Genomic DNA, 16711 nt, shown 5'->3' on the forward strand with positions numbered 1-16711 from the left:
GGTAAAATGGAGCTGACCAGGAGGCGAGGCCGACCGCCACCTCAGACGGGAAGAGTTGAGCTGGGCAGGGCGAGGAAGGAGGGCCAAGAGGAGAGGGCGCGGCGGGCGGTGACCGAGCCTCCGCAGCCGGGGCGGGGCCTGCAGAGAGGCCGCGAGAGCCGCCAGTCACGCGCGCCCCGTCCTCTCATTGGCTACGTCCCTGTCGTTCGCCCAACCTTCTTCTTTTCTCGCCAGTCGCGAGAGGAGGGCGGGATGTCGCCATTTTGGCTTCCGGTTCCCCGCCCGTCCTCTGCCACCGTGGTTTGGGCGGCGGCGCGCCGGCCGGGAGTTGAGTTGCGGGAGAGAAGTGGGACCCTGACTGTGGTGCGTTTGTCACTTTCATGACTCCCGCAGCTTGGGCAGGAGCTCGCTAAATCCAAGGGCCAAAGCCAGACCGCTGCCCTTGGACTTTGAGCTGGTGTGAGCCGTTAGGTGCGTGTGTGGCCACGTGGGTGCGGAACTCCGATCTGGGCCGCCTCTTGGGGCCTGCCAGCTTCGGTCGCACGCTGCAGCTTGGCGCCTGCTCGTGTCCACATGGCAGAGAAGAGCTCAAGAATTACGTGTTTTACTTCGTGCCCCGTGCTGTTCTTATGGGTTCTGGGAAGTAAATTTGACTTGAACTGGTTTCCATGCTGGAGAAAATTTGGCCCAAGTAGCCTCCAAAATGAGAGACGGGCACCCTAGCTTGATGTGCACACAGGTCGTAACCTAACTTAAGAGTATACCCTGGTAATCAAGCAACTGAGCCTCAGCCAGTCCCGGGCTGAAGGCTGCCAAATTGCGCCCTAATTAGGCAAGTGCTGAATTGCACTACTCTTTGTACATTTCCTGTTTTTCTGGTTATAAATACAGTTCACCACGTTGTAGGTGCGGGGCATTCTGAACCATTATTGGCTTGATGCACTGCCTAGTTCCATGTGTTTGTTGTTTAAATAAGCTTTTAAAGTTAACTCAGCTTGGTTTTTTCTTTTTAACAAATTGGCATAGTTACTAGGGCCCAAAGTAGAACTTATAGTGTGTCCCAGAAGCATCAAGCCTCTACACGAACTACCCACAACCACACTTTGGGCCTGGTGATGTCTTATAGCATCTAAAGGCCCTGGGTTAAGTTTCTTGGATCTCATGCTTCCAGTCATTTTGGATTCTCAGCTCTACAAGTTTATCTGAGCAAACTTTGTTATTCTTTTCTCTTTCTCCCCTCACCCTACTTTCTCCCCACCCCACTTTCCTGAATTGGATTCAGATAAGATGCCTCAATTGTTTTTTAACAGACAAAATATGAATTGGGTTTCAAGTCAAATTGGATTTAACACTTTTAACTGGAATAGATCCAGTTAATGGACTCAGATTGTTTTTTGTTTATTTGCTTATTTTGGTTTTTCTTTATTTCTTCAATTATTTATAGGCTCTTCACAATTAAAAAATTGCAAGACTCCACTTTCTGGGACTCACATCTAGATTCATGTATTAAAATTATGGGCCCAGAACATGTGCATTTGGGGGATAATGGATTAATCTAACTTTAAACAACTTAAAAGCAGTGGTGCTGATTTTAATTTGGAGAGAATTACAAGTCATATGTGAAAAACAGATTTTTTAATTTTAAACCCTGCTAAAAGTCAGGTACCTAGGTTCATACCTGTAATCCTAGTAGCTCAGAAGGTTGAGACAGGAGCATTGTGAGTTCAAAGCCAGCCTCAGCAAAGGAAGGCGCTAAGTAATTCAGTGAGACCCTATCTCTAAATAAAATACAAAGTAGTGCTGGAGATGTGGCTCAGTGATTGGGTGCAGTGAGTTCAATCCCAGCACCAAAAAAAAAAACAAACTGCTAAAACAGTACTTGCCTAGCATGTACAAGACATTGAGTTCAATTGCTGGCACTGAAAAGGAAAAAAAAAAAAACTGACAATACAATAGGGTATATTTTTTAATTCTTATGTAGACATATCTAGAAAATCTAATGCATCAGAAATTGCTTCCTTTTTTTTTTTTTTTTTTTTGAAAAAGCAGTTAAGGGTTAGGCATTGGGGCTCAGTGGTGGAGTACATGCCTCACATGTATGAAGCCCTGGGTTCAATCCTCAGCACTACATAAAAATAAATAAAGGTAAAAAGAAAGGTAAATAAAGAAAAAGGAGTTAAGCTTTAAGCAACAAACTAAGGGCATGATGAAAGAAGTCTGTACTTTAATAACTGAACTAAAACTCTGACTCTTCTCTCTGTCTTTATCTAAATACTCTTGATTCCACTAACCCTTTATCCAGTTGCCTTTTTTTTCTGAAGATAAAAAGACAAATGCTAAATAGAGTGATGCCTTCTGACCAACCAAGGTTACCTGTCATCTTTTCTGCCCCATGTTCTGAGACAGAATGTAGAGCCAGCATAAGAGAATCCAAATCTAACAGAAATTCCTCAAAAAAAATTTCCAGACCTTTAGAATTCTCATAGGAACTTAAAATCTGAGACTCCCTGACCTCTACTACCTTATGCATATGACATTGGGACCTGGGGAAGCTTGAAGTGGATGACAAAAACAGAATGGAAAGAGGATATTAATAACCCTTTCAAAACGTTCAAGGTGGGACCAAGGAAAGGTAGGAAATTGTTGACTTTTAGATTCAGTCTCTGAGGTTTTTTTTTTTTTTTTTTTCAGAAGATTAATTCATCCATTATATAATCCTGCAGGCAAGAGAAAGAAGAACCAGTGCAGATTACAGAGCTCACTTAGAATCACAGTGAAGCATCTGGACTCAAAATATATCAAAGACCATTTCCTGCCACAACTAAAATGCCAGAAAAACCAGGCAGCCATAAACCCTGTCGGGAGAGAATGGACTCTCACAACTATAACTTTCCAGTTATTTTCTAGCAATTTCTACAGGGAACAGGGACCAAAGGATCTGTAATTGGTCCAGTAGAAGAATTCAGAAGAAAAGGAAAGGACTTTAGGGATCTGGTATGGCATGGGAGACTCACTGAAATAACCCTTGGGATTATCTTTGTGCTTCTTAACCAATGTACTACATGCCAACTTGACAGCTGCAGAAGTCAAAAGGTGATCTGCCGGGACTGGGGATGTGGCTCAAGCAGTAGCGCGCTCGCCTGGCATGCGTGCGGCCCGGGTTCGATCCTCAGCACCACATACCAACAAAGAGGTTGTGTCCACCGAGAACTAAAAAATAAAGATTAAAAATTCAAAAAAAAAAAAGGTGATCTGCCTGCATCATGTCTGAGATGAGCACCACCACAATTATTTTATCCCCCAAGAAACTGCAGAAGATAGAACAGAAATAACACAAATTGAAGTTGTATCAATTTGCAAGTTTGGATATGATGTACTATTTGGTATAGCAATTGGTTCTTCAGCAAAAATAAGAAGCAGTGTCAAACTAAGTCCAGAAGAGATTTAACGCATTTGTAACATCTATTGAAAATCAGATCTTAAGGATTCTGCCAGTTTATTAATTGGTATGTGTTCCATCCTATTACCAATTGGCTCAGCAATCAATCATTAGGTAGCTAATTTTTATATGGAAGTAGTTGATTGAGCATACATGAATGGTTTCCATTTATATCCAAACAACTACATGTAACACTATCTGACATAAACAATTCATGAATAGTACAGTTTTACTTCATCCTGTTGCCAATGAAATTTCTGCTTTCTTGAAGCCTTCAGAAAATGTCAAAAACAAATTAGAGGGCTGGAGTTGTGGCTCAGAGGTAGAGTGCTCGCCTACCATGCATGAGGCACTGGGTTCAATCCTTAGGACCACATAAAAATAAAAGATATTGTGTCAACCTATAACTAAAAATATTTTTAAAAAATGGATTCTGTTTAGAGCAATTTAACAGTCTGCAGTTCTAAAATTATGTCTTCAAAAGCTCCCCAACCTCTCTACTGCTACAGACAACTAGATAAAAAAGCACACTCCATCCTATAATGCTTTTGTTCCTCCTGAGAGGACACTAGGATCAAGTTTAAGAGTCTCTGTACTTGTTATTGCTTCTGGTCAGAGGATCCCTTATGTAAGTGATGAACATGGTTTGAGTCCAAATGATTAAAAAATACTGGTGGAATAATTGTCTTATAATTGCCAAAATTATTTACAATCAATTTTTGGTTTGCCAAACCCATAATCTTGGGAAGACAACAAAAACTTCTGATGGTGCATTTCCACCACTTAATGGACCCTTCAAACATTTACAGTTGGACTTAATTCAGTTGACACCCTCAGTGAGTGTTATAGTCAGCTTTTTCGCAGTTATGACTAAAATGACTGGACCAAAACAACTCTAGAGAAGGGGAAGTTTATCTGGGGCTCATAGTTTTCAGTCCATAGATAGCTGACTCCATTGCTCTGGGTCCAAGGTGAGGCAGCACATCATGGGGGAAAGGCCCAGTGGAGGAAAGCAGCTTAAGTCAAGGCAGGTGTGGGAGGTGGCTAAGGGGAACATGCACCATTCCAGGGTATGCATCCAAAGACCCACCTTCTCCAGTCATGTTCTGCCTGCCTGTAGTTGCCCCCCCCCACACTCCAGGTAGTTCATTCAACCTACGATAAACAGCTCTCACCCTAATTGTTTCACCTCTGAATATTCCTGCGGAAACAGGAGCTTTTGGGGAGACACCTCATCAAAACCATAACATGAACACAATTTTAAAATTGAAATTAGTAAAGTCAGCCAATTGTATTGCCTTGGCCAAAGGTGTTACCACTGGCTTTAATGGCAGTCATACCCACTTCCAACTGAAAAATGTAGATTGCCCTTTTATGAAATAGTTACTGGAAAATCCATACCCAATTTGTTAATAAAGCCTCAGGGCTGGGGGTTGTGGCTCAATGGTATGGCGCTTGCCTAGCATGCATAAGGTACTGGGTTCGATCCCTGGAACTATGTAAAATTTTTTTTAAAAATTAAGGTATTATGTCCATCTACAACTAAACAATATTTTAAAAATAAAAAAAAATAAAGCCTCAAACATCTACTACTGTCCTGAATAAGTGCTGTAAGCCTTTAATGCCAGAGTATATTTTCATCCAAGAATAGAAGCTCTTTGTGACCTACCAAATGATGGTAACCAGACCTTTCTCAATCTGCAACCTAGAGACTGCATCTTCTGCAAGTGACATCAGAGAAAGATTGCTCTTCATTGGAAAATACTCTACCAAGTTGTCATTATTCACACTGTCCCATAGTTTCAAGGCCTTGAATGTTGGTTCTACATCTCACAACTCAAAAGGATCTCTCCTGACACCTGCAACTGTACACCTGTTGTAGACCTTAAAATAAAACCAGGGAAACTTTTTTTTTTTTTGAGAATTGTGGCATTATATGACATGATAACTTTCCCAAGATATAGAAAATTTGTCACCATGAAAGCCTTTTCTCCTGTTTTCTGCCATTCTAATCCCTTCCGTTTCCACACAGGGAATTCCACAGAATAGTAATCTTTGGATGGCTTTAATGTAGCAAAACTGATCTTGCAAGAAACTAGAGTGATTGTTGATTCCATGGGTTCATGCCAAAAAAAAAAAAAAATCAAAAAACTAATCTCTTAATGCCAGTACCTCTTCATACTACAAACAAGAAACAGGAAAGGAAGAAACTCCCAAAGAATAGAATGCTATCCTTGGAATTTTAAATATTACTACTTTGCAGGGCATGGTGACATACACCTGTAATGCCAGCGGCTAGGGAGGCTGAGGCAGAAGGCTTAGAGTTTAAAGCCAGCAAAAGTGAGGCACTAAGCAACTTGGTAAGAACCTGTCTCTAAATAAAATACAAAATAGGGCTTGGGGATGTGAATCAGTGGTTGAGTGCCCCTGAGTTCAATCCCAGTACCAAAAAAAATAAATAAATAAATATCACTTTTTTTTTCAACGCTTCTGAAAAGAAATATTGCAACCTTTATGGTCAATAACCTGATTGTTATTGGATATAGAAAAACTGTCTGGTTGATGCCTCCCTGATGTATTTTGTGCTTCCAAACAATATTTAAGACTTGGAAACTACCTAAGTAGATATGAATGATTGCTTATATCATGCCCAGGAGAGGAAAGCTTCTCAGCTTATGACAGAATTAAGAAGTACAGGGTGGGAGGGGGGGTTGGGGAGAGGGGACGTGCAGTGCACTCTTCCAGGGCATGCCCTCAGTGACCCATCCCCACCTGTCTATAGTTACTACCCAGCCATTCAAACTAGGATGGACTAATTGAATTACATCTCTCATGATCTAATCATTTCACCTCATGGGAGCTTTGGAGGAATGCCTCATCCAAACCATGATATTCCACCCTACCCCCCAAAAGCTCATGTCCATCTCACAATGCAAAATGCATTTAGTTCATCTCCAAGAGTGCCAGAGTCTTTTTTTTTTAAAGATAGAGTGAGAGAGGAGAGAGAGAGAGAGAATTTTTTAATATTTATTTTTATTTTTTGTTATCGGCGGACACAACATCTTTGTTTGTATGTGGTGCTGAGGATCGAACCCGGGCCGCACGCATGCCAGGCGAGCGAGCTACCACTTGAGCCACATCCCCAGCCCGCCACAGTCTTAATAATTTCAGTATTGTCATAATCCAAATCCAAAATCTCATCTGAAGGTCAAGACAAACTCAACTGTGAGCTCAAATCAAAAATAACTTACATGTATCCAACATATGCTACAGAGTAAACATTTCCATTTCAAAAAGAGAGAGATGGGGGCATAGAAAGAAGGGTTAAACCAAGGCAATACCAAAATCCAACTGGGTAAACAAGTTCTGTAGCTCCATGTACAGCATTTAGGATATTTGTGAGATTTTTTTTGGCGGGGGGGGGGGGTTGTTTTAGTGCTGGAGATTATACCCAGCCTTTTTTTTTTTTTTTTTTTTGAGATAGGGTCTCACTAAGTTGCTTAGAGCCTCACTAAATTGCTTAGGCTGACCTCAAATTTGCAGTTCTCCTTGCAGCCTCCTGAATTGCTGGGATTACAGGCATGCACCACTATTCCCAACAAGATGTTATTTTCAAAGGGCCTGGACAGCTCCAATCCTTGGGTCAGTTGTAGCATACATTCCTCTCTTTTACCCTGGTTCTCTCTGCACCCAGCAGCTTTTCTCGGCAGACAGTTCAAGTTACTAGCATCTCTTAATTCCTGAGGTCTCCATTCTAGATTTGGCTTCACCTTTACAGTTTAGCACACTGTTTTCTTAGGGACATCCTTCAGGGAATTTGACCTTATGACGCTTTACCTGGATTTTTAAGCCTTCCTTTGAAATTTCAGTGGAAGCCTCTATGACCCCTTAACTTGAGCATTCCTGCAGAACTAGCACCAGGTGGATAATGCCAAGGTCTACTGCCAGCTCACACACTACCTGGGCTCCCTGGAATCATAGCTGCAGTGGCCTTTGAGTGCCTGCATGACTCAGAAGGGTGGAACAGCTCCTAGGTACCACATGCAATCAGGGCACCCCTATGATATTATCCTAAAGGAATTTTCTATATGGAAACTGCAATGGGTGTATTTTTGGTCTATTCCTATTATCTCTATATGAAGTACTTAGAGTCTCTTGAGGTGCTATAATTTCTTCAACAAGCACATCTTCCTCAGCCACAGCGTTACATGCATTCTTTCATCCAAACTGCAAGTTTTTAAAATCTTTTAGCCCTAGGAACTGAACAGGCACTTCACAGAAAAAGAAATATGAATGGTCAATAAATATATGGAAAAAAAGCTCAACATCTCTAGCAATTTGAGAAATTCAAATTAAAACTACACCAAGATTCCATCTCACTCCAGTCTGAATGGTCAATTATCAGAATACAAGTAACAATAAATGTTGGTGAGGATGTAGGGGGTGGGGAGTACTCTCATATATTGATGGAGGGATTGCAAATTGTTGCAACTACTCTGGAAAACAATAGGGAGATTCCTTAGAAAGTTTGGAATGGAACCATTATTTGACATAGTTATCCCACTCCTTGGTATATACTCAAAAGACTTAAAAGCAGCATACTATAGTGATGTGACCACATCAATGTTTATATAGCAGCTCAATTCACAGTAGCTAAGCTATAGAACCAACCTAGGTGCCCATCAGCATATAAATGGATAAAGAAAATGAGGAATGTATGCACAATGGAATACTACTCAGCCTAAAAAAGAATGACATTTGCTGGGAAGTGGATGGATCTGGAGACTATTATGCTGTGAAATAAGCAAATACCCAAAACCCAAATGTCAAATGTTCTCTCTGATATGCGGATGCTGACACACAATAAGGGTGCGGGAGGGAAGAATAGAAATTCATTGGATTAGACAAAGAGGAATGAAGGGAAGAGAGGGGGATAGAATAGGAAAGATGGTAGAATGAATCTGACATAACTTTCCTATGTTCATATATGAATACACCACCGTGAAACTTCACATCATCTACAACCACAAAAATGGGATCCTAATTAAAATAAGTTATACTCTATGTATGTATAATATATCTAAATGCACTTGGGGCTGGGGTTGTGGCTCAGTGGTAGTGCACTTGCCTAGCATGCGTGAGACACTGGGTTCAATTCTCAGCACCACATACAAATAAATAAAATAAAGATCCATCAACAACTAAAAAAAATTTAAATGCACTCTACTGTCATGTGTATCTAAAAATAACAAGAATAAAATTTTGCCCTGTTTTCTGCACGAGTCTCAAAGTAAACCTGGCTCAAAGCTGCCAACAATATCCATGCCGACTGAATGATGTGCTGCCTTGAAATTTTCTCCACCAGAGTAGTCCGTCATCTTTAAATTAAGCCTCATAGAAAGTCTCAAGACATAGGCAAAATGTAGTCAAGTTCTTTGCTACAATACAGCATAAGTGTCTTTTATTTCAATTCCCAATAGAATCCTCATTTCTCTTTGAAACCTCATGAGCATGGTCTACATTCCTATCAGTATTCTTATCTTCTGAGTTCCCACCAAAATTGCCTTTAAGTTCTGCTTACAACATTCTAAAATTTTTAGAATTTTACAGCTTGCATCTCTTAACCTTTTTTTTAAAGATTTATTTATTTATTTTTGGTTAGACATAATACCTTTATTTTATTTATTTTTAATGTGATGCTGAGGATCGAACCCAGGGCCTCACACATGCTATGTGAGCACTCTACCACTAAGCCACAACCCCAGCCCTCTCTTAACTTTTCAAAATTTCTCCTACAGCTTCAAATGCTTCCAAACCTATATGTACAAGTTGCCAAAGAAATAACCTTATTCTCAGTACCAATTTCTGTTTTAGTCAGCTTTTGTGTCAGTCTTACCAAAATACTTGACAAGAACAGTTAGAGGAGGGAAATTTTATTTGGGGCTCATAGTTTCAGAGGTCTCAATCCCTAGACGGCCAACTCCATTGCTCTGGTTCCAAAGTGAGGCAGTGCCTCATGGGGGGAGGGCCCAGCAAAGGAAAGCTTCTCATCGTGGAGTCAGAAAGGAGGAGGGTGTGGGAAAGGACCACAAGGAACATGCCCCCTTCTAGGGCATGCCCAGATGACCCCTTCCTCCAGCCATACATCACCCTCCTGTAGTACCACTAGTCAGTCCATTCAAACTAGGATGGACTGATTAGGTTACAGCTCTCACAGTCTTATCTCTCTTCTGAATATTCCTGCAGAAACACAGGAGCTTTGGGAGGATACCTCATATACAAACCATAACACTCTTGTTTCTCAATTTCCATCATACTTCAAAAACTCTAATCAGTGGGCCACAGATACTTGAATTTTTAATTGTTTGCTATTGATCAGTTGATTGATAGAGACTCCTCTTGCAGTTTCTTGGCACTCTTTGTGCTCACCTAAAGTGTTAAATGTCCTTACATAGCTGTTGTTTTCACATTGATCTCATAGTTAGAATAATAATATAAGACCTATGAGTCATCTACTACTGTAAGATTGTGGACACAATACTGAAATCAAACAGATTGATTATGGTGATTGCAGAATCTGGTGTTATGGCCCATGCTCATCATTTTTATCAATCTCTCAAGGATAAGATGATGACCAAAGGGAGGTGGGAGAATTGTAAATTGAAATAAATTTAACCTAAACCTAGCTCTCTACTTGAGCAATAAGATTTGACCCAAAGTATCCTCCATATTTAAGAGCCTACTACTATCTTCCTTTATAAGCCTTTAACCTAAGAATAGGTTGTTGTAATCTTTAACTTAAGAATGTACCCTGCTAACCAAGGAACTGAGCTTCAGTCAATCTTAGGTTGAAGACTGTCAAATTATATGCTCCAATAAAGCAAACAATAAACCGAACCAATCAGGTAATCTTTGTGCATCATTTTCTGGTTTTCTGGTTATAGATACAACTCACTACCTTATACATAAGGGCATTCAGAACCATATTTGATATAGAGTCCTGCCCTATTTCTTGCTCAAATAAACTTTGTTAAATTTGACTCATGTCAGTTTTATCTGTAATAGTGCATGCCCAAATGAGTAACTTAGGAAGGTTGGGAGGAGCAGGGGAAGGCTCTTTTTAAAAACTCACATTTAGCATAAATAAACTGGAAGGTCAGATTTGACTTGGAAGCAGATATTCACCAACTGGAAACTATAATTTAAATCAGCTATAAAAATGGCAACTGACCAGTACACAAAAGGTTTAAGCCATGAGCACAGAAGAAACGCTTCCCTTTTTTCCTTCCTCATCTCTCCCCACACCCCTTTTTCTAGAATTATTATTGAAATTTCCAGCTTTGGTGAAGAGACAGTTAGTAACAGATGTTTTCAACTCAGAAGCAGACTCTGCAGAGGTCTTCTAGACAGCGATTTTCCTACAGGCATTGACAGTTGGAAAAATCAGTGTTTTCAGCATGTGATAGGTCTGCATACCCAGCAGCCAGTAAAAATTTGGTATTGCCTTCAAAATTTACTCTTAAATATAGCTGGATAAGAGCTATTTAAGACAAATCTTAGTAGAACTTCTTTCATCACACTTAAATAGTTCAGATTGAAAAAAGAATATAACCATTTTTTTTTAATATTCTTCACCCCATAGGAGGATGTTATATTGGCCAATGAACCTTGTAGAGGGATGGGAAAGAAGAAAGTCACTTAAATTTACATACAACCTTAAGTGGATTTTTATATATTTGTGACCAAATTAAATTTCTTAAGATAAATGCCAAGTTCAAATCCTACAAGACTACTAGATTTGGTTATGTAACAATTGGTGGAACAATTTTTGATTGACTAAATAGATGATGCCTTAAGAAGATACTAATGGCTTCAAGTTATCAGAAGTCATGATACCTGTATTATTCTATGGGACAGGGAAGGGTGCTAGAGATTGAACTCAGAGCCTCCTGCATTCTAGGCAAGTGCTCTAACACTAAGCTATAACGCCAACCACTTTTTATTTTGAGAAAGGTTCTCATGAAGTTGCTGAAACTAGTCTCTAACTCACAATCCTCCTTCCTTAACCTTTCAAGTAGCTGAAATTACAGGCATGTGTCACCACTTTTGAATTTACATGAAATATCCATTTTTTTAAACTACCAGTAACACTAAAGAGCCTTCTTCACATTTTGCCATCATCCTCTGAATGCTAAAAAGGCTTTTTTTAAGCATGTCAGCTGAATTGTGGTACCTTGCTTAATTGAAGGTTATTTCATGAATATTCAGACATAGTTATTGAGAAATTTAGAGGCACCAAGATAAGAGAACTGGATTTAGGGCAAACAAGGATGCCTTACACTAACGTTTAGTTTTGTTGGCAGTCCAGGTCCTATGACCCAGCTGAACAACAAAAAGTAAAATAAAAAAGTGGATTAATCTTTAACAGAGTCCCTAAAAAGTCTTGTACCTCTTCTTGTATCTTCCATTCCTATCTATTCCAGTTGTCAAGGAACTTGTCAGACAACAAATTATTTATGGTGAAGTGGCATGAAAGTTACTAATTGGTTCAGTGGATTTGCAAGACCACAGATGTTCTTAGTTCCTGTTAGAGTGAAACCTCAGGTTTAGGGGAAGTAGGTTGATCTGCAGAGAAAAGTAGAAAACACCATCAATCTCAAAAAAGATTTCAAATATTTACACAAAGCAGAAGTACATGGGAGTCTTATTTGTATTTGGACACTTGAGGATAATTGGCAATCTGTTTCTACTAAGCCTCCATCTGCACTTTACAAAGATTGAGTGTAAGGAAAGAGAAAATTAAGAGTGAGCTTTTGCTCAGGCCACTTTCCTTTCTCCTGGACACTACAACAGTTTCTCCTCAGTTTTTTCCACTTCTCTTTTTACCCTATCAGTTCTGTCCGATATCTTCTTAAAACATGAATCAGATTATATCCAGGTTTCTGCAAGTTGTTTATATTTAGAATAAAAACGCAAATTCCTCAATATGGCCTGCACAGGATTGTTTACTCTGTATCTCTCTCCAACTTTATATTGTATGCATGTGTTTCTTAATCATGAATCTATAAGCACACAAGTCTTTCAGTTCCTTGGGTGGTTAAAAATTTTGTGACCAAACTTTTAACAGTCCAAGGGCCTTTGTACTCTGGTTGGTCTCATGGCTACCAACCCTGTTCCTCTTCACACAGCTAGCTCTTTCCACTTCCCTCAACCACTTTGTTAGTATCCTGCTTATTTATCTATTTGCTTTTTCAAATTGCTAATTATTATTTTCACTTGTCCTTTGCTTGCCAGTTAGAATGTAAAAACACCATAAAGGCAGAGATATCATCATCTCTCACATTTATGCCCGTGATTCCCAGAAAATGCTGAGCATTTGGTAGATGATGTGTAAATACTTGATAAATGAATTAGAGACCTGGAAGTTGAGCCCTATATTAACAGGGACTAAATGTGGTGGAGTTAGTACCAGTTCCTCCTGATATTTTTGAGAAGGGTAGCTTTTTTTAAAAAAAAAAGAAGATACATTACTGTTTTTTTAAATATTTGTTTTTTAGTTGTAGTTGGACACGATGCCTTTATTTTATTTATTTATTTATTTTTATGTGGTGCTGAGGATTGAACCCAGGACCTTGCACACGTTAGGTGAGCACTCTACCACTGAGTCACAACTCCAGCCCCAGAAGATACAGTACTATTTTAAGAGATATTAGAGAGAGGGATTTATAAAATACAAATCTGTTTAAAACCAGATTGCTAATGCCATAGAGAAAACTCACATTACACTAGAGAAAATTTTTAATGAAGTTCCAAAATATGTATTTCCTACTATGATGCATAATTTGTCCATACCCATTCTCCCCAAAACTGTTCATATATATGCTTCTCGTCTTCATCTCAGCAGTAACTGATTAATTTCAATCTCTGCCAAAACCAAAATTCTAGATACCATCCTTGATGCTGCCTTCTCCTATGTCTATTTTGGTTTTCCATTGCTGTATGACAAAATGCCCCCAAATTTAGAGGCTTAAAAAAAAGAGTGGTGGCTTAAGACACAATGTATTATCATCTCTTAGATTTGTGGGTCAGATTGGCCAGCTAGGTGGAAATTGCTTGGACCTATCATGCAGTTTTGGTCTGACTGGGGCTATATATAGTTCTTTGGAGGCTCCACTGGATTTGACATCCAAGATGGCACACCTAACATGGCTGATCATTGACACTGTCTGTCAGTTAAGAATTTAGCTGGGACTGTCAACTACAGCAACTGCGTATGTATGGCCTTTCTTCCATTTGGCAGGCTCTTCTCAAAATATGGTGTTTGTATTTCAAGAGCACACATTCCAAGAAATAAAAAATGGAAGATGCCTGGTAAGGCCTGAGTCCAGAAACTGGTATAGGGTCACTTTGGCCATATTTGCCAGTGATCCAGAGAGCATACTCAAATTCAGGAGAAGCTATAGAACAGATCTCTCAGCAGAAAGAGTATCAATGAATTTGTAGTCTTTAAATATGTCACAGTACCCCATTAAGGTCTAACTATTCCATCTCATAAAAATCTTTCCAGTCCCTTCTCTTCAACCTCACTACCATTATTCTAGTATAAACCACTAAATTCTTTCCTAAGGTATGACAACAGCTTCCTAATTGGATACCTGGCCTTCGTTCAGTTCAGACTCAACCCTGATATAGTCCAAGTGATCTTTATTAAAATCAAAATTGACCATATTGACTATGTCTTTAAAGTATTCCATGAGTCTCCATTACTCTTAGACAAGTCCAAATGCCTGATCATTTGCTGACATGAGCTTGCAGGATCTATTGAACCAAATCTCTCCCCACAACTCTCTTTTTCCTCTCATCTTATTTTCTAATTTCAGTTGCTATATTAGTGTAAAATACAAAGCTACTTGATAAGAATCTACTCTAGGCAATTTAAGCAGAGGCAATATAATATAGGGAATTGGTTTCAGAACTGTTAAAACATAGGGGCTAGGGATATAGCTCAGGTTCAATCCCTGCACCACACACACACACACACACAAAAAAAAAAAAAAAAAAAAACCTGTTAAAAAATAACTGGAGAGACAAAAAAGATAAGGTTGCCCAGTGACTCAGAACTGCATGAACACTTGACACTGGTGTCACCCATTGACCGTGTGCTGCTGAAGTTAAATGAAATTCAAAGGCATACACTACTCCATTACTGCCTCTGTCACTGAAGCTGTTGATGTGACCACTGCCACAGCTGCCAGTGGAACCAAGTAGCCCCTGCTCACTGGCCGCTGCAGTCCCCACAAGGGGAGATACTACCAAAGTGAGGGACTATGGCTTCTCCCTTCCTCCTGTCTACAGTCTTCCACAAATGCTTTCCATTGGCAGAATCCAGCCATAAGCTGGATCTGGTAAATGTGACTTGCTAGTTTTCAGCTTGCTGCAATGCAAAGAGAAGCAGGAATAGAGCTGAGAGTCAACAGACAAGCTACTGGAACAACTACAGCAAACATTCTTGTGTTCCAGAGACTCACCATGCTGATTCCCTTCTGGACATGCTTTTCCCTCTACCTGGAACTTTCGTACATATACCCGAACTTCCTGTTTGGCCCAACTTGTCCTACTTGCTTGACAGCTCAGTGTTGATGTCTCACCTTGCCATGATAGCTTTTAATTTTCCTATCTGAGTGAGAGTCTTCTATTCTGGGTTCCCATAATACTCTCTATTATCCTTCTCTTAGCACTTGTCACCCTAGATTGTAATTGTTTACTGCTTTGTACTCTTTCTACATTTTGTACCTCTCAAGGGTAGAACTCTACATTATTCAGATTTCCCCCTCACTGTCTAGTTCATAGTAGGCATGCTATGATAAACACAGGGGTTTCTAACCTGGGAGTAATTATGTTGCCTCTAAATGGCCTATGAACTCACAGAACTATATGTAAAATAGTGTGCATATGCATTTTACAGAAAGAAGATCCATTATATTAAAGGTCAATGACCCCTAAATGATTAAGAAACCATATGTATGAACAAAAGAAAGAGTTCACAATATTCCTGAGACTTAAAGAGAAAGATAGCTTCCAGGAAGAAACTAAATATCAAAAAGACCATTTCCAGTGACTTGTAAGGATCACAATTTTTATTGAATTCCTGTATAAAGGAAAATGAAATTAGCACCCATCCTTATAATATACTTGCAAATAGAAAATAATATGCATAGTAGAAATCATTTGCAAGTATGTTATTAGTAGCAGCTCTACAGGGTGCTTTGTACAGAGACAAGGTGGCAATGGGTGGGGCTTGTGCATAGTGGCAGAGCTGGTCATCCAGGTGTCCTGATTCCCAGAAAGGCTGATAAGCACTGCATAAGCATGTTCTACATCCATTTGCCCTTTGAAAAACTTCAACTTGCTCTAGCACCTAACTGTAGAGAAGATATAGGGGAAAATAGCATTCGTATCATGGAAATGTAATGCAATTCACTATTGTTTTATTTTTTGTATTATCCTAGAGACAAAAATAAAATAATCCCAATATAGCCTAATGTTTCTTAGATCACTTAAAATCATTCACTTGAAAATTTCTTATATTAACTAAAATTATTTTTTCTGCAAGTAATGAAAATCATGTTTTACGTATAAAAGAAAGTTTACTAGAAAGATAAAGGGACAAAAATGTAGTTGGGTTCTAGAAGGAATTGGAAAACTGTGTCTTTAAGTTCAGCCTCTCTCTGTGCAACTTCTTAATTATTTTCTCTCTCTGTGGTTGACTTTTCTTCCCTTACACATGGAGAGTAGATGAAGGCTGGTGGTTTCCATCAGCTGAGTTTATATTATCTCTGACCTACAACAAAGTTTCTCAACCTGACAAAAATTAGGGCAGATGGCTCTTTGCTGTGGGGCTGTCCTGCGCAGTGTTGGAGGTTCAGCGGCATCCCTAAACTCCACCCACTGGATGTCAGGGGTGACATCCCACCCACCCCACAAAACTGTGGAAATCAAAATGTCTCCAGGTATTGCCAATGTCCCTGCTTGGTTGAAAACCACTGAACTAGATTATCTTGGCTTTTACAATTCAATATCAAAAATCCAGAAGGGAGAGACCAGTTGGCTGACCCGTCTTGGGCCCTGTATCCAACTTGATCCAGTTAACAGAGCCAGGACACAGAACATGTGGCAAAAATAGGACTACCAGGAATTCCCTCCTGTGGAGGTTTGGGCACTTCCCAGAAAAGAGGGGTGGACAAACTTTCCATAGGTGACAACTGCAATTCC

At 39.6% G+C, this 16711-nt stretch overlaps 1 protein-coding gene across 2 annotated transcripts; it reads left to right on the forward strand.

Annotated features, from left to right (window-relative positions):
• The first annotated feature begins 6 nt into the window (after nt 1-6).
• Nucleotides 7-5022, forward strand: LOC144367330 (uncharacterized). Of its 2 annotated transcripts, none has more exons than XM_078023167.1 (2): nt 7-363; nt 2692-5022. In XM_078023167.1, the coding sequence occupies exons 1-2, from the start codon at nt 7-9 to the stop codon at nt 2713-2715; spliced, it is 381 nt and encodes a 126-aa protein (XP_077879293.1). In that variant the 3' UTR covers nt 2716-5022. The 2 variants fall into 2 exon arrangements, with proteins under 2 accessions (XP_077879293.1, XP_077879292.1); XM_078023166.1 differs by having other exon boundaries at nt 2724-5022.
• The last annotated feature ends 11689 nt before the right edge of the window (nt 5023-16711 follow it).

Source organism: Ictidomys tridecemlineatus, chromosome 10 (genome assembly GCF_052094955.1).
Source record: "Ictidomys tridecemlineatus isolate mIctTri1 chromosome 10, mIctTri1.hap1, whole genome shotgun sequence".
In the NCBI taxonomy this organism is placed as follows: Eukaryota; Metazoa; Chordata; class Mammalia; order Rodentia; family Sciuridae; genus Ictidomys; species Ictidomys tridecemlineatus.